This window comes from Salmo trutta, chromosome 6 (genome assembly GCF_901001165.1).
Source record: "Salmo trutta chromosome 6, fSalTru1.1, whole genome shotgun sequence".
Taxonomy (NCBI): Eukaryota; Metazoa; Chordata; class Actinopteri; order Salmoniformes; family Salmonidae; genus Salmo; species Salmo trutta.
In genome coordinates, this window is record NC_042962.1 from 54,610,064 (window position 1) to 54,628,933 (window position 18,870).

The following is an 18,870-nucleotide window of genomic DNA, read 5'->3' on the forward strand; positions in this document are numbered from 1 at the left end:
AAAGGTTCACCTTCCAACAGGACAACGACCCTAAGCACACAGCCAAGACAACGCAGGAGTGGCTTTGGGACAAGTCTTTGAATGCCCTTGAGTGGCCCAGCCAGAACCCGGACTTGAACCCAATCGAACATCTCTGGAGAGACCTGAACATCTCTGCAGCGACGCTCCCCATCCAACCTGACAGAGCTTGAGAGGATATGCAGAGAGGAATGGGAGAAACTTCCCAAATTCAGGTGTGCCAAGCTTGTAGCTTCCTACCCAAGAAGAGGCTGTAATCACTGCCCAAGGTGCTTCAACAAACTACTAAGTAAAGGGTCTGAATGCTTATGTAGATGTGATTTTTTAGTTTTGCAAACATTTCTAAAAACTTGTTTTTGCTTTGTCATTATGGGGTATTGTGTGTAGATTGATGAGGGAAAAACACCATTTAATCAATTTTAGAATAAGGCTGTAATGTAACAAAATGTTGAAAAAGTCAAGTGGTCTGAATACTTTCCGAATACACTCTATACACACACTTAATCCCCCCCGACACACACTCTCTCCCCCGACACACAAACAGCACCTGCCTTTTCCTCTTTGTCTCCCATGGTGACGTGTCCCGCTGTGAAAGCGTGTGTAAGCACGATGCCACAGTGTCTCCTTCACACATGACCCGTTGGGAAGCCATTAACGTGCCGTTAAAACAGCCCGGCTCATAACACCTGTGGACTAATGGTTTATTTGATACAGACAATGCTTCACAGCTACTGTTATTACCCTATCAAATGTGCTACTCACATCAGCTACTTCATGGAACAATCGCTTTACTGTTTACATAGATTTCTCTTCAAACACATGTAATAATGATCCTAGAATAATTGTTGAGTATAGAACGTTGTCCTATTATATTGAGGCAGTTAAGTGCCAGCCTAGCAAAAATCCACCTGTTGTAGTTTTTTCATTTATGCACAACTGTCTCCCGTGGTCAGATTCTATGTGTACTGTAGACCGAAGGTTAATCATACAGCTGACCAAATTATACAAGATTTTACTTCTGGGTTAACTGAGATTAATGCACAACCAATGTCCCCAAATGATTTGCCTCAGAGTCTGGCCACTCAGGTCTATATGTTAATACCCAGGAAACACAAACTAGCTTCATATCGCTAAGCTAACTAGTACAACCTACAATGTCCCTGCCACACATAGTCCAGGACCAATTAACAAAGAAATCAATAAGTAACTCCTAGACAAGCTAGCATCGCAGCTAGCCTAGCAGGCTAACCACAGGATGGCTGGATTGGGTTTGGCAGTGTCATTGGGTCACAGTGTCTGTGTCTAAGGGTTTGGACCAGGGCCACTGTCTGTCTGTCTGTCTGTCTGTCTGTCTGTCTGTCTGTCTGTCTGTCTGTCTGTCTGTCTGTGTGTCTGTCTGTCTGCCTGCCTGCCTGCCTGCCTGCCTGCCTGCCTGCCTGCCTGCCTGCCTGCCTGCCTGCCTGTCTGTCTGTCTGTCTGTCTGTCCCTCTGGGTTCACTGTTGTCCTGATAAGAAGTGTGGGAAAATACTACAGCCCACTTAAAGACAAATCCCCTGCTGGGTGGCTACTGATTGTGCTAAGCTAGCTAGCAGCACCATGGCAGCCCCTCCATGGTGTGACTGGATGAAGACAAGACCAACAGTGTTGTGGATCTGGTAAGGAGTTAACCTAATATCCCCTCAGATGATCAAGTGGAACAAAGAACACTGGCTAAAAAAGATATATAGATACGGACACTGAGAAAGAAAAACCCACATTAGAGTGTGAGAACATACACTCTCACACACACCACCCAAACGATGTTCCTCATAAAAGTTCCTATTCCTCTGAGTGTGTGAGAGGAATGTGGTGTAGAAGTCTTCCTTGGGGTGTGCTCTGGGTCTGACTGTATGGGATACACGTTACTCTCATAAATTCCCAACCCACAACCCCACAGCTCACTACACGCATAGAGAAACACACACGAAAGCCCCTCTCTCCTCACAGACTCTAACAAACACACACAGCACTATTTAAGGGAAATAGTTGACCTGTGCCGTGGGTCTTTCGGGTCTTACTTGATGAGGGGGAGAGGAAACGGGACAGCACGGGGTTAGCGAGGGCAAACAGGAACAAACTGGGGCCTGTAAAACCAGGAAGGAAGGCATGCTGCTAGAGAGAGGGGCATGATGGGATGAAAACAGCAGGTCCCGGAGGCTAGTTAAATTCATAAACAAACAATACTAAAACCGTAGTCAGTCACACATCTAAAACAGCAACAGAGAGGGAGGGAGGGAGGGAGGGAGGGAGGGAGGGAAAGAGAAACCCACAGAGAGAGAGAGAGAGAGAGAGAGAGAGAGACAGAGAGAGAGAGAGAGAGAGAGAGAGAGAAAGAGAAACCCATACAGAGAGCGCTCTACAAAGAGAGAGAGGAGGACAGAAATAGATGAAAAGTGAAAGAATAATGAGAAAATCTGCAGCCGGCCTAGAAGCACAGTACAAAACTGTCTGTAGTTGGGTCTGTCTGTAGTTGCCCCCTGCACACTGTCTCTCCCATAAACAGTTCAAATTAGTATTTGATGACAATAAGCTGATCCTGGATCTGTGCCTATTGGGCAACGTTGGGGGCTGGCCAGGTGTGAATCACCCTGACCAGCAACAGCCCCTAGCTGTCATCTCAGCCACACACCACACAGACAACACGTCCCCGTTAGATGATGTCATGGCCTAACTCTGCCAGAGCCAGACAGCCTAAAGGGCGTCTCTCTACGGGACATGACACCCACCTCAGCAGGGACGGGCTTTGATATCGCTGTGCCAACCAGCAGTCTGCATTCCAGAGCCGAGTAGACGGGTGGTATCATGAAGATGGTTGAATGACATACACTAGGGCTAGTCGGTCTATCTGCGGGTCTGTCTGTCTGTCTGTCTGTCTGTCTGTCTCTGTATTTGGTAGTAATATCATGGAAGTCATATCAGTAACTGAACTAAAGATTACATGTCACTATGTCTGCCTATCTCTCTGTCTGGGAGTTGATGACTGTCTGCAAGGATCACTGGAAGATCCAGACTCTGGTATACCCCTAAAATAAAAACCTATACGCCATCACTGTAAATGGTATAGAGAGTCAGAGAGAGACTTTTAGAACTGAGTTAGCAATGAATCAGAGAGAGACAGTGAGAGCCAATGTAGGAGGGAGACAGTGAAAGACAGAAGATAGTTGAGGTATGGAGGGACAATCATAGTTGAAGCAGGGGCAGGGACGACGACACTGAGGGACAGAGAGATAACTGAGTCAGATATGAGATAGCGGAGGTATGGGGGGACAGTGAGAGACAGGAGATAGCTAAGGCAGATATGAGGTACAGTGAGGGAAAAAAGTATTTGATCTCCTGCTGATTTTGTACGTTTGCCCACTGACAAAGAAATTATCAGTCTATAATATTAATGGTAGGTTTATTTGAACAGTGAGAGACAGAATAACAACAAAAAAATCCAGAAAAACGCATGTCAAAAATGTTATAAATTGATTTGCATTTTAATGAAGTATTTGACCCCCTCTCAATCAGAAAGATTTCTGGCTCCCAGGTGTCTTTTATACAGGTAAGGAGCTGAGATTAGGAGCACACTCTTAAAGGGAGTGCTCCTAACCGCAGCTTGTTAACTGTAAAAAAGACACCTGTCCACAGAAGCAAACAATCAATCAGATTCCAAACTCTCCACCATGGCCAAGACCAAAGAGCTCTCCAAGGATGTCAGGGACAAGATTGTAGACCTACACAAGGCTGGAATGGGCTACAAGACCATCGCCAAGCAGCTTGGTGAGCATTATTCGCAAATGGAAGAAACACAAAAGAACTGTCAATCTCCCTCGGCCTGGGGCTCCATGCAAGATCTCACCTCGTGGAGTTGCAATGATCATGAGAACGGTGAGAAATCAATGCAACTTCACCGCATCAAAGGGACGATGGACAGGGCCATGTACTGTCAAATCTTGGGTGAGAACCTCCTTCCCTCAGCCAGGGCATTGAAAATGGGTCGTGGATGGGTAATCCAGCATGACAATGACCCAAAACACACAGCCAAGGCAACAAAGGAGTGGCTCAAGAAGAAGCACATTAAGGTCTTGGAGTGGCCTAGCCAGTCTCCAGACCTTAATCCCATAGAAAATCTGTGGAGGGAGCTGAAGGTTCGAGTTGCCAAACGTCAGCCCCGAAACCTTAATGACTTGGAGAAGATCTGCAAAGAGGAGTGGGACAAAATCCCTCCTGAGATGTGTGCAAACCTGGTGGCCAACTACAAGAAACGCCTGACCTCTGTGATTGCCAACAAGGGTTTTGCCACCAAGTACTAAGTCATGTTTTGCAGAGGGGTCAAATACTTATTTCCCTCATTAAAATGCAAATCAATTTATAACATTTTTGACATGAGTTTTTCAGGATTTTTTTGTTGTTATTCTGTCTCTCACTGTTCAAATAAACATACCATTAAAATTATAGACTGATCATTTCTTTGTCAGTGGGCAAACGTACAGAATCAGCAGGGGATCAAATACTTTTTTCCCCCACTGTAGGTGAGGTATGGGGGGACATTGAGGGACAGAGATATCTGAGTCAGATATGAGGTAGCTGAGGTATCTAGGGGGCTCTGAGGGGCTTAGGGGTGGGCTGTAAACCTGCTGCTATGTCTCATGGTGCTGTCACTGCCAGCTCTAACTACACTAGTCCTTCTGTCACTCCTATGAGGGGTACTAGGCCCCTTATTAAACCAGAACAAACTCTCCACTATATCCAAGGCAGTAACTGTTTCCACACTGCCATAGAAACACTACAGTGACTATACAACATGACGTATTGTGCAAAGCCAGTCAAAGTCCCTCATTCAGCGTCTCAACTCATAACTCACAAGTTAAATTGGTCTTAAAAGAAGTTAGAGCAGGCAGCTTAATAGTTGTGGTGTGCCATAATTGCGGCACATTTATAAAATGTTCCACACGCAAATTACTCACTCAATGATTCAAATGGTACTGTAAACAACCATGTTGACATAGAAACAAAATAAAGGACATACAGAGAGAGCCTTGCATCTGCTGCAACCGAGAAAACAGTCAAAAATCCTGCTCCGACAGACCCTCTCATTCAATCATCCAAAGTAAAAAATAAGTTTGAGAATTTACTACCAACTTACAGTATACTATAACCCAAGCAAACATTAAACTCAGACTTCCATAACTAGAAACAATAGGTTATGTAAAACATAGGTATTCCCAACCAATACACTACCACAACACGATAAAGAACAATTCAACTGAATTGAACACAACTTCGTTAAAAACCACAACAGAAACGTATGACACCTACCAATTATCTCATTAGCCCTATCAACACCTGAGCCCTCACAGTCAACCCTTAGGCCTAACTACTGTACTCACCAGCTGCTGTAATACCGCTCAGCCTATTTCCTTCCCTTCATTTTGTCCTCTCTTTCACTCTCTGCTTCCCTCGTTCTCTCGTTCCAACTCCGGTGACAGTTAGCTAACAAAAAGGGCTTTAGTCCTGGCCAAGCTGTTCCACTCACTGCGTCACGGTGTCCCCCACTCTCTCTCGTTCTCTCGCTCCCTCTCTCTCTCTCGTTCTCTCGCTCCCTCTCTCTCTCTCGTTCTCTCGCTCCCTCTCTCTCGTTTTCTCGCTCTCCCTCTCTCTCTGTTGCCACCCAGCTATTCGAGACATGCCCGGGGCCGTGCCACAGCCAAATACAGTCTGCTGCTGTCACCGGCCACAGTGAACACACACACACACACACACACACACACACACACACACACACACACACACACACACACACACACACACACACACACACACACACACACACACACACACACACACACACACACACAGCAACACATATCCACGCAGTTTTACTATCGCTCTGTTCTTTTTCAAAAAACAAATATAATGATTTTCATGGTTACTTTCATGTGTGTAAATATTGTGAACTGAAGGAGGTGAAATTCACAGAGTTTGCATGACCTGGGGACTTGTGCTGTGTTAGCTTCCAGAGCTTTGGCTCAACAGGCTAACGCTTTCTTGAGAGTCTAGGTTTAGATAACAGTCTAGGTTTAGATATCCTATCCCTACAATAACATAAATCTGTTTTACCTAGGGTATACAGCGGCCCAGAAAAGTCACAACACCCTTCAACCAGATTTGCAAGTGGTGTTGTAGTGGTGTTTTCTGTCTGGTCACTGAGTGAGTGGGCAGGAGTAGACAACGGACAGAGAGTTGGCCTCTTAAGGCTATAACCCGAGAGGTGAATTGAGCAAGGGTTCTGTTTGTGGTGAACATGTTACTTAGTAACAATCTCAGTTGAACGATTTGAATGAACATTCCAAAATGATACAGTGATGGTAAAACATCAAACAGACAATTTTGGTAATGACTACTGTGGCATTGTAGTGCCAATAATCTGCAAATGACTTTGCTATTCAAATCAAATGTTATTGGTCGCATACAGATATTTAGCAGATGTTATTGCGGGTGTAGTGAAATGTTTGTGTTCCTAGCTCCAACAGTGCAGTAATATCTAACAATACACACAAATCAAAAAAGTAAAAGTATGGAATTAAGAAATATCGAAATATTAGGACGAGCAATGTCGGAGTCTGGAGTATAAATATATATACAGCTCATTCGGAAAGTATTCAGGTCCCTAGACTTTTTTCACATTTTGTTACGTTAGAGCCTTATTCTAAAATGTATTAAATAGTTTCTTTCCCTCATCAATCTACACAAAATACCACATAATGACAAAGAAAAAACTGTTTTTAAGAAGTATTTGCAAATGTATTAAGAAAACAAAACTGAAATATTACATTTACATAAGTATTTTGACAGTCCTTTGTTGAAGCACCTTTGGCTGCAATTACAGCCTCGACTCTACTTGGGTATGATGCTACAAGCTTGGCACACCTGTATTTGGGGAGCTTCTCCCATTCTTTTCTGCAGATCTCCTCAAGCTCTGTCAGGTTGGATGAGGAGTGTCGCTGCACAGCTATTTTCAGGTCTCTCCAGAGATTTTTCGATCAGGTTCAAGTCCAGGCTCTGGCTGGTCCACTCAAGGACATTCAGAGACTTGTCCTGAAGCCACTCTTGCATTGTCTTGGCTGTGTGTTTAGGGTCGCTGTCCTGTTGGAAGGTAAACCTTGGCCCCAGTCTGAGGTCCTGAACGCTCTGGAGCAGGTTTTCATCAAGGATCTCTCTGTACTTTGCTCTGTTCATCTTTCCCTCGATCCTGGCTGGTCTCTCAGTCCCTGCCGCTGAAAAACATCCCTATAGCATGATGCTGCCACCACCATGCTTCACTGTAGGGATGGTGCCAGGTTTCCTCCAGACGTGAAGCTTGGCATTCAGGCCAAAGAGTTCAATCTTGGTTTCTTCAGACCAGAGAATCTTGTTTCTCATGGTCTGGGAGTCTTTATGTCCCTTTTGGCAAACTCCAAGTGGGCTGTCATGTGCCTTTTACTGATGAGTGGCTTCCGTCTGGCCACTCTACCATAAAGGCCTGATTGGTGGAGTGCTGCAGAGATGGTTGTCCTTCTGGAAGGTTCTCCCATCGCCACAGAGGAACTCTGAAGCTCTGTCAGGGTGACCATCGGGTTCTTGGTCACCTCCCTGACCAAGGCCCTTCTCCCCGATTGCTCAATTTGTTGCCAGCTCTATGAAGAGTCTTGGTGGTTCCAAACTTCTTCCATTTAAGAATGTTGGAGGCCACTGTGTTCTTGGGGACCTTCAATGCAGAAATGTTTTGGTACCCTTCCCCAGATCTGTGCCTCAACACAATCCTGTCTCTGAGCTCTACAGACAACTCCTTTGACCTCATGGCTTGGTTTTTGCTCTGACATGCAGTGTCAACTGTGGGACCTTATATAGACAGGTGTGTGCCTTTCCAAATCATATCCAATCAATTGAATTTACCACAGGTGGACTCCAATCAAGTTGTAGAAACATCTCAAGGATGATCAATGGAAACAGGATGCACCTAAGCTCAATTTCGAGTCTCATAGCAAAGGGTCTGAATACTTATGTAAATAAGGTATTTATGTTTTAAAATGTTATACATTTGCAAAAATGTTTTAAAACCTGTTTTCTCTTTGTTATTATGGGGTATTATGTGTAGATTGCTAAGGAAATTGATTTATTTAATACATTTTAGAATAAGGCTGTAACATAACAAAATGTGGAAAAAGTCAAGGGGTCTGAATACTTTCCGAAGGCACTGTATGTAATTGAAAGGCCACTTGATTACTTGTAGTGGTAGTTTAGGCCTGAAACAGACACTTACGTTGGCCTAACACTACCTTCTCAGACTGTTAGTTAACATTACAAGGTATTTCCCTTGTTGGACGCACCCCAGGTCAACAGCTGAGTAAAGGGCAATTAGTGAAGTCCTATTAGTGAAGTCCTATTAGTGAAGGACTATTAGTGAAGGACTATTAGTGAAGTCCTATTAGTGAAGGACTATTAGTGAAGGACTATTAGTGAAGGACTATTAGTGAAGTCCTATTAGTGAAAGCCTATTAGTGAAGTCCTATTAGTGAAGGGCTATTAGTGAAGGACTATTAGTGAAGTCCTATTAGTGAAGGACTATTAGTGAAGGACTATTAGTGAAAGCCTATTAGTGAAGGACTATTAGTGAAGGACTATTAGTGAAGTCCTATTAGTGAAGGATTATTAGTGAAGGACTATTAGTGAAGTCCTATTAGTGAAGGACTATTAGTGAAGGACTATTAGTGAAATCCTATTAGTGAAGGACTATTAGTGAAGGACTATTAGTGAAGTCATATTAGTGAAGAACTATTAGTGAAACACACACACATGCTTGCATGAACGCAGGCAAACACACTCATTTCTACACATTCTCTCAAAGTGGATGCACACATATGCAAACAGCTCACAACTAGTAACTATCCGACAATGCTCTTCACACATCTCAGCAGCACCCAGGCTAAAAGTGGACACAAACTCAATGAACACCTTCATATTTGCAGATACATCATCAAAACTTAGTGATGTATTATTCTACCAATAACCTTGTTATTCATACAGACCTTTTAAACAGGCTTATCTTTCATATACTCCTTTCATCTGATTTCTACAAAGGTCATTGAAATATGTAAAGAAAGACCTTACCAGGAGCTAGCCGTGACTCTGACACATACAGTTGAAGTCGGAAGTCTACATACACCTTAGCCAAATACATTTAAACTCAGTTTTTCACAATTCCTGACATTTAATCCTAGTAACAATTCCCTGTCTTAGGTCAGTTAGGATCACCACTTTATTTTAAGAATGTGAAATGTCAGAATAATAGTAGAGAGAATGATTTATTTCAGCTTTTATTTCTTACATCACATTCCCAGTGGGTCAGAAGTTTACATACACTCAATTAGTATTTGGTAGCATTGCCTTTAAATTGTTTAACTTGGGTCAAATGTTTTGGGTGGCCTTCCACAAGCTTCCCACAATAAGTTGGGTGAATTTTGTCCCATTCCTCCTGACAGAGCTGTTGTAACGGGGTCAGGTTTGTAGGCCTCCTTGCTCGCACACACTTTTTCAGTTCTGCCCACACATTCTCTATGGGATTGAGGTCAGGGCTTTGTGATGGCCACTCCAATACCTTGACTTTGTTGTCCTTAAGCCATTTTGCCACAACTTTGGAAGTATGCTTGGGGTCATTGTCCATTTGGAAGACCCATTTGCGACCAAGCTTTAACTTCCTGACTGATGTCTTGAGATGTTGCTTCAATATATCAACATAATTTTTCTTCCTCATGAAGCCATCTATTTTGTGAAGAGCACCAGTCCCTCCTGCAGCAAAGCACTTCCACAACATGATGCTGCCACCCCCGTGCTTCACGGTTGGGATGGTGTTCTTCGGCTTGCAAGCCTCCCCCTTTTCCCTCCAAACGTAACGATGGTCATTATGGCCAAACAGTTCTATTTTTGTTTCATCAGACAAGAGGACTTTTCTCCAAAAAGTACGATCTTTGTCCCCATATGCAGTTGCAAACCGTAGTCTGGCTTTTATATGGCGGTTTTGGAGCAGTGGCTTCTTCCTTGCTGAGAGGCCTTTCAGGTTATGTCGATTTACTGTGGATGTAGATACTTTTGTACCTGTTTCCTCCAGCATCTTCACAAGGTCCTTTGCTGTTGTTCTGGGATTAATTTGGACTTTTTGCACCAACGTGCTTTCATCTCTAAGAGACAGAACGCGTCTCCTTCCTGAGCGGTATGACGGCTGCGTGGTCCCATGGTGTTTATACTTGCGTACTATTGTTTGTACAGATGAACGTGGGACCTTCAGGTGTTTGGAAATTGCTCCCAAGGATGAACCAGACTTGTGGAGGTCTACAATTCTTTTTCCGAGGTCTTGGCTGATTTCTTTTGATTTTCCCATGGTCAAGCAAAGAGGCACTGAGTTTGAAGGTAGGCCTTGAAATACATCCACAGGTACACCTCAAATTGACTCAAATTATGTCAATTAGTCTATCAGAAGCTTCTAAAGCCATGACATCATTTTCTGGAATTTCCAAGCTGTTTAACTTAGTGTATGTAAACTTCTGAACCACTGGAATTGTGATACAGTGAATTTTAAGTGAAATAATATGTCTGTAAACAATTGTTGTAAAAATTACTTGTGTCATGCACAAAGTAGATGTCCTAACCGACTTGCCAAAACTATAGTTTGTTAACAAGAAATTTGTGGAGTGGTTTAAAATCTAGTTTTAATGACTCCAACCTAAGTGTATGTAAACTTCCGACTTCAACTGTATATACATCAACGCTCCAGGGTGGAACAGCCATTTAGGACTAGGACTAGCTACCACACGGACAAATAACACTGCCCTAATGCTTTTAATGACGTGACGAGTGACCAGAGTCCACTGGAGTACACAGCGTCACGACAGTTATGGGAAAACACTCCATTTGTCCAGAACCTAATGAAAGCTAGGCTACAGAGCGTAGCTTGTCTGTCTGCGTGTTAGCCATTAGTCTAGAGCCTTAAAACTGGTCCCTCATCGACATTCACCTGACCTGTCGACCGCAACACTGTGATCAAAAGAGGAGGAAGAGAGAGAGGGAGGGAAAGAGAGAGGGAGGGGAGAGGGCGGTGTTTTCAGAACAGACCCCTTGGTGAAGAAACGTTGAGGTGGGCCAACAAGCAGCTAGCGACCGGTCTTGAACCCTCACTCCAGAACCCAAGCTGAAGCCCTTGAGAGAGGGAGGGAAAGAGAAGGGGGGAAAGAGAGGGGGGAAAGAGAGGAAGGGAAAGAGAGAGAGGAAGGGTATTTTCAGAGTAGACTCCTTGGCGGAGAAACATTGAGGTGGGTAGCAAAGCAGCTAGCAAACGAACGAACCCTAGCTCAAAACCCAAGCCCAGCCTTGGAACACAGACATCTTCCTTCAACCTATAAAACCACTTGAGCTTTCACAGAGGTTCACTTTCAGCCGAAGACAAATTGAATGGTGGGCACACAATGTTCTAGCACCATGTACTGAATCCACATTTTCATATCCAATCCAACTGCTAAGGAAGCAAAGCCTGCAATTAGCTAAGCGAGGGGACTGGCAGAATGCTTTCTGCTGAGCCAACCAGAACCAAACATCTAGTCCATTCAATTAGGATCAAACTGCCAACACCAGCATTTCCCAATGACCTTCTTTACATAGCAATTACCACAAGAGCTCTCCAGAGAGTTTAATATGATAGAATACAGTGGTTTCTATTCAAGCCATAGGGCATGTTGGAGCGTATTACCGCTGCACCAAAATGGCTGCCGAGGTCCTAGCTTGACATGATGGCTATTTGTCACGGCCTGTGCTCTGGTGCAACTGCCTCCTCTCTCTCTCCACGTGGGGCATATGGGTGACATAAGATAGGGTGCCCACTGCCCTCACTGTATTCATTGTCTTATCCCGTCCACAATACTAATCAATAGGGACCATGATGAATGATGACAGCCCCAGCGAGGGCTATGGAATGGGGCTGTGGGACTGCAGAAGCAGAGGGACGAGGTGGAGGAGGAAGGGGACTAGAGGTGAGAGGAGGTGGGCAGGAGTTTGGTGTGGGGTCCCGTCATCTCCTGACTCCCAGCCCTAGCCCCTTGCACACCCACACTGTGAGCTGGGTGGGGGGTGTTGCTGGGAGGGGGGAGTGCAGGGGTTCGGGTTACCAGCAGAGCGACCGACTACCACCTATTTCTGCAGCAGCTATTTAAAGGAGTGATTGACAGGTGTGTGTGGGGGGGGGGGGGGGTCGTGGTGCTTTATGGCATGGGGTCTGCTCCTACAGCTAAGACGGGCGGGAGAGGAAAGGGGGGAGATGGGGGAAAGGATGGGAACAAGAGAAGGCAAGAGGGGTAGAGCAAGGTAGTCACTAGATTGGGCATGCTTAAACAAAAGTGGATAGCAATATGTGAAAGAATCAAAATGTCCGAACGGCTGAGGAAGATGTATGCTCTTACTTTTAGATGTGGAGAGAGGTGGCGCAGTGGAATGCCAGTGGAAGTACCAGTGGAAGTACCAGTGGAATGCCAGTGGAAGTACCAGTGGAATGCCAGTGGAAGTACCAGTGGAAGTACCAGTGGAATGCCAGTGGAAGTACCAGTGGAAGTACCAGTGGAATGCCAGTGGAAGTACCAGTGGAATGCCAGTGGAAGTACCAGTGGAAGTACCAGTGGAAGTACCAGTGGAATGCCAGTGGAAGTACCAGTGGAATGCCAGTGGAAGTACCAGTGGAAGTACCAGTGGAATGCCAGTGGAAGTACCAGTGGAATGCCAGTGGAAGTACCAGTGGAAGTACCAGTGGAATGCCAGTGGAAGTACCAGTGGAATGCCAGTGGAATGCCAGTGGAAGTACCAGTGGAAGTACCAGTGGAATGCCAGTGGAAGTACCAGTGGAATGCCAGTGGAAGTACCAGTGGAAGTACCAGTGGAATGCCAGTGGAAGTACCAGTGGAATGCCAGTGGAAGTACCAGTGGAAGTACCAGTGGAATGCCAGTGGAATGCCAGTGGAAGTACCAGTGGAAGTACCAGTGGAATGCCAGTGGAAGTACCAGTGGAATGCCAGTGGAAGTACCAGTGGAAGTAACAGTGGAATGCCAGTGGAAGTACCAGTGGAAGTACCAGTGGAAGTACCAGTGGAAGTACCAGTGGAATGCCAGTGGAAGTACCAGTGGAATGCCAGTGGAAGTACCAGTGGAAGTACCAGTGGAATGCCAGTGGAAGTACCAGTGGAAGTACCAGTGGAATGCCAGTGGAAGTACCAGTGGAAGTAACAGTGGAATGCCAGTGGAAGTACCAGTGGCTAATAGTCAGTCTCAAAGACTCTATTAGCCACTGGAGATATGTGACAACAACTGTTACAGCACATCCAGTTTGACTGTGCTGTGTGTGTGTGTGTGTGTGTGTGTGTGTGTGTGTGTGTGTGTGTGTGTGTGTGTGTGTGTGTGTGTGTGTGTGTGTGTGTGTGTGTGTGTGTGTGTGTGTGGTCTTGGTGCTCACCATCTCCTGTATCCTCGCAGCCCCTGTTGAAGTTCTCGTAGGAGTCCCAGCGGATGAGGGGGTCTTGGGTATTGTAGTCCACCGACACTTGTGGGCCATTCTCAAGGTGGCCCATTCCTGAGAGACACAAAGCCAGCTGGGTAATGCAGTCTTTAACCCATTAATGTCCATAACAGAAATACAATACAACATGTACTTTCTGTCTAGCCACATGCAGTTAACTATGCTGACAACACACAATCAATTTACACCAATCCATGCTGTGCTGCATTACCTTATGGTACTAACTCTAGTTTGTGTATAAATTGCTACATGTAGCATGCATTGAAGCATGCAACTTTAAATACACTGATTACCTGTACCTTTGATTTTCTCAGGTCCGAAGGAGAAGACAAATTCCACTTTCCCATATTCTGGAAATCTCTCATCTGTGTAGTGACACACATTAAACGACAGTCAATTTCACATTTTTACAGAGGCCAGGTAAATACAGTACACACACGAACATGTGTACGCACTCCTACAAAGACACACACACAGTCGCCCACGCACACATGCACACACACAGTCACCCACGCACACACACACCTTTAAAAGTCTGATCCAGTTCATTCTTCCCGAAGACTACTCCCAGGTCGTGGATGGCACAGGTGTGGAACTGCACTCTGAATACCACATCCCTAATGGGGCTCCGGAAACGCTTGTGGTAACACTTCAACTGTAGGAGGAGGAGGAGGAGGAGGAGGAGGAGGAGGAGGAGGAGAGAGTAAGCATATAACCGGACATAAAGACAAGGACTTTTGCTACAGTCAAACCAGACGAAGGAAGATGTCCAGATTGCCAAACTCATGGTCTATATCTCCAGGCCTAAACCCTGCTGGTCCTGGAGATCCGACCATGGTTTCCCACCAGAACAGAACATGGTCAGTACAATGCAGGCATGTTCTGATGGGGAGGCACGTCTGGTGTGGTCTGGTCTGGTGTGGTCTGGTCTGGCGTGGTCTGGTGTGGTGTGGTCTGGTGTGGTGTGGTGTGGTCTGGTCTGGTCGGCATGGTCTGGTGTGGTCTGGTCTGGCGTGGTCTGGTGTGGTCTGGTCTGGTGTGGTCTCGTCTGGCATGGTCTGGTGTGGTCTGGTCTGGCGTGGTCTGATGTGGTGTGGTCTGGCGTGGTCTGATGTGGTGTGGTCTGGTCTGGTGTGGTGTGGTCTGGCGTGGTCTGATGTGGTGTGGTGTGGTCTGGTGTGGTCTGGTCTGGTGTGGTCTGGTCTGGTGTGGTCTGGTCTGGTGTGGTCTGGTGCAGTGGAACAAGGACACATTCTTCCCTAAAATAACTCTAGTGAACAGGAGGGGCAAGATAACATTACACAGAGAGAGAGAGAGAGAGAGAGAGACAAAGAGAAACAAAGAGAGACAAAGAAAGAGATAGAGAATTTCCTGGAACAAAGGTTTCACTGAAATAGTGAAGGTGTAAACTTGGCAGTAGAAAACCTAAACAGTATATTTGACCTCTCAGCTTCCCTATCAAATCAAAAAATGTCAAGCAGACAACCAAAGAAAATGAACAACAATGACAAATGATTTGATGAAGAATGCAAAAATCTAAGAAAGAAATTGAGAAACCTATCCAACCAAAAACATAGAGACCTAGAAAACCTGAGCCTACGCCTTCATTATGGTGAATCACTAACTCAATACAGAAATACACTACAGAAAAAGAAGGAAAGGCATGTCAGAAATCAGCTCAATGTAATTGAAGAATCCATAGAATCGAACCACTTCTGGGAAAATGTGAAAACTCTAAACAACAACACGAAGAGTTATCTATCCAAAACAGAGATATATGGATAAACCACTTCGCCAATATTTTTGGCTCTATAACAAAGAGCAAACAGCAAAAGGATGTACACTACCGTTCAAAAGTTTGGGGTCACTTAGAAATGTCCTTGTTTTTTAAATAAAAGCAAATTTTTTGTCCATTAAAATAACATCACATTTATCAGAAATTGTTAATGTTGTAAATTAATATTGTAGCTGCAAACGGCAGATTTTTTATGGAATATCTACATAGGCGTACAGAGGCCCATTATCAGCAACCATCACTCCTGTGTTCCAATGGCACGTTGTGTTAGCTAATCCAAGTTTATAATTTTAAAAGTCTAATTGATCATTAGAAAACCCTTTTGCAATTATGTTAGCACAGCTGAAAACTGTTGTTCTGATTAAAGAAGCAATAAATCTGGCCTTCTTTAGACTAGTTGAGTATCTGGAGCATCAGCATTTGTGGGTTCAATTACAGGCTCAAAATGGCCAGAAACAAAGAACTTTCTTCTGAAACTCATCAGTCTATTCTTGTTCTGAGAAATGAAGGCTATTCCAAGCGAGAAATTGCCAAGAAACTGAAGATCTCGTACAAAGCTGTGTACTATTTCCTTCACAGAACAGCACAAACTGGCTCTAACCAGAATAGAGGGAGTGGGAGGCCCCGGTGCACAACTGAGCAAGCGGAAAAGTACATTAGAGTGTCTAGTTTGATAAACGCCTCACAAGTCCTCAACTGGCAGCTTCATTAAATAGTACCCGCAAAACACCAGTCTCAACGTCAACTGTGAAGAGGCAACTCCAGGATGCTGGCCTTCTAAGCATATTCTCGGAGAACAACGTAAAACACCAAATAATGCATGCACAGCAGAATCTTTGTATTTATTTAACTAGGCTACTCAGTTAAGAACAAATTCTTATTTACAATGACGGCCTACACCGGCCAAACCCAGACGAGGCTGGACCAATTGTGCTGCGCCCTATGGGACTCCCAATCACGGCCAGTTGTGATAAAGTACAGTCTGGGTGTCTGTAGTGACGCATCAAGCACTGAGATGCAGTGCCTTAGACCGCTGCACCACCCGGGAGCCCAATTAGGCAGATACCTTCTAATTATCAAAATCCAGAAAAGAGCTGTTAAATTCTACAACCACCTAAAAGGAAGCGATTCCAAAACCTTCCATAACAAAGCCATCACCTACAGAGAACTGAACCTGGAGAAGAGCCCCCTAAGCAAGCTGGTCCTGGGGCTCTGTTCACAAACACAAACAGACCCCACAGAGCCCCGGGACAGCAACACAATTAGACCTAACCAAATCATGAGAAAACAAAACGATAATTACTTGACACATTGGAAGAATATAAAAAAAAACTGAGCAAACTAGAATGCTATTTGGCCCTAAACAGAGAGTACACAGTGGCAGAATACCTGACCAAAATTAAGGAAATCTTTGAGTATGTACAGACTGAGCATAGCCTTGCTATTGAGAAAGGATGCCGAAGGCAGACCTGGCTCTCAAGAGAAGACAGGCTATGTGCACACTGCCCACAAAATGAGGAGGAAACTGAGCTGCACTTCCTAACCTCCTGCCAAATGTATGACCATATACATATTTCCCTCAGATTACACAGATCCACAAAGAATTCGAAAAGAAATCCAATCTTGATAAACTCCCATATCTATTGGGTGAAATACCACAGTGTGACATCACAGCAGGAAGATTTGTGACCTGTTACCACAAGAAAAGGGCAATCAGTGAAGAACAAACACCATTGTAAATACAACCCATATTTATGTTTATTTATTTTCCCTTTTGTATTTTAATTATTGGCACATCATTACAACACTGTATATAGACATAATATGACATTTGAAATGTCTTTATTCTTTTGGAACTTTTGTGAGTGCAATGTTTACTGTACATTTTTTATTGTTTATTTCACTTTTGTTTATTATCTATTTCACTTGCTTTGGAAATGTAAACATATGTTTCCCATGTCAATAAAGCCTCTTAAATCGAATTTAATTGAGAGAGAGACAGAGAGAGAGAGAGATAATGAGAGAGAGATAGAGAGAGAGAGAGAGAGAGAGAGAGAGAGAGAGAGAATGAGAGAGAGAGAAAGATAATGAGAGAGAGATAGAGAGATAGAGAGAGAGAGAGAGAGAGAGAGAGAGAGAGAGAGAGAGAGAGAGAGAGAGAGAGATAATGAGAGAGAGAGAGAGAGAGAGAGAGAGAGAGAGAGAGAGAGAGAGAGAGAGAGAGAGAGAAATAGAGAGTATGAGAGAGACACACAGAGAGAGAAAAATGGATCCTGTGGTCGAGGAATGTATTGTGGTGGAATATGAAAAAAGTCAACCTTCAACAGTATATGAACCTACTGTAAGGCCACTAAGGGCTCTAAGGCCAACACAACACAGTATACAGTACAACCACAACACCCATACATTTGATGACAAAAGACGTGCTTCTTACCAAAATGTCTCCCTTTAGGAGCAGGCCAGGTTCAATGGTGATGCAGATACTGGTGTGACTGTCCCCTTGGACGTTACTGTGGAATTCATTCAGATGAAAACCATTATAAACACTTTAAAACAGTTTTGGTGTTTTTCTTATAGTGGTTCAGGTATGACTGAAGTAAGAAGCGCTTGTCCCAAATCAGTTATCAAAAGTGAGATTGTAAATGGATGAGGGGGTGTGTGTGGGGGATGGGGGGGGGGTAATTTCCGTGTGGTGTTGTTTTGGTCGTGAGGACCCTGGATGGTGGTTCAGTGAGGTGGGAGTTACGGTATCACTCCTGTACACATAGAACCCTACAGCTGTGTCACTGACAATCTATCTGCCTGCCTGCCCCACCAGCACACACTGACACACATACAGACTCTCTCTCTCTCTCTCTATCTATCTATTCCCCCCTCTACTTCCCCCCTCTCTCTCTCTCTCTCTCTCTCTCTCTATCTATTCCCCCCCTCTATTCCCCCCCCCTCTCTCTCTATCTATCTATTCCCCCCTCTATTCCCCCCCCCTCTCTCTCTATCTATCTATTCCCCCCTCTATTCCCCCCCTCTCTCTCTCTATCTATCTATTCCCCCCTCTACTTCCCCCCTCTCTCTCTCTCTCTCTCTCTCTCTCGCTCTCTCTCTCTCTCTCTATCTATTCCCCCCCTCTACTTCCCCCCTCTCTCTCTCTCTCTCTATCTATCTATTCCCCCCTCTACTTCCCCCCCTCTCTCTCTCTATCTCTCTCTCTCTCTATCTATCTATTCCCCCCTCTACTTCCCCCTCTCTCTCTCTCTCTCTCTCTCTCTCTCTATCTATTCCCCCCCTCTATTCCCCCCCCCCTCTCTCTCTCTCTCTATCCCCCCTCTCTGTATCTCTCTCCCCCTTCTATCTCTCTCTCTCTCTCTCTCTATCTATTCCCCCTCTCTATCCCCCCCTCTCTATCTATCTATTCCCCCCCTCTATTCCCCCCCTCACTCTCTCTCTATC

The 18,870-nt window shown here is 44.7% G+C and overlaps 1 protein-coding gene across 12 annotated transcripts in view; it reads right to left on the reverse strand.

Annotated features, from left to right (window-relative positions):
- Positions 1 to 18,870, reverse strand: part of LOC115196330 (tensin) — a 49,098-nt gene that overhangs the window by 18,386 nt on the left and 11,842 nt on the right. For 8 of the 12 annotated variants that reach the window (XM_029757060.1, XM_029757065.1, XM_029757059.1 and 5 more), the window contains exons 10-14: positions 17,858 to 17,933; positions 14,154 to 14,283; positions 13,922 to 13,993; positions 13,566 to 13,682; positions 11,189 to 11,272 (exon numbers count right to left, since the gene is read on the reverse strand). In XM_029757060.1, the coding sequence (XP_029612920.1) occupies positions 11,189 to 11,272; positions 13,566 to 13,682; positions 13,922 to 13,993; positions 14,154 to 14,283; positions 17,858 to 17,933 (479 nt within the window). The remainder of the gene's footprint in view (positions 1 to 11,188; positions 11,273 to 13,565; positions 13,683 to 13,921; positions 13,994 to 14,153; positions 14,284 to 17,857; positions 17,934 to 18,870) is intronic. The other 4 variants (XM_029757067.1, XM_029757064.1, XM_029757057.1 and 1 more) reach the window with 3 other exon arrangements.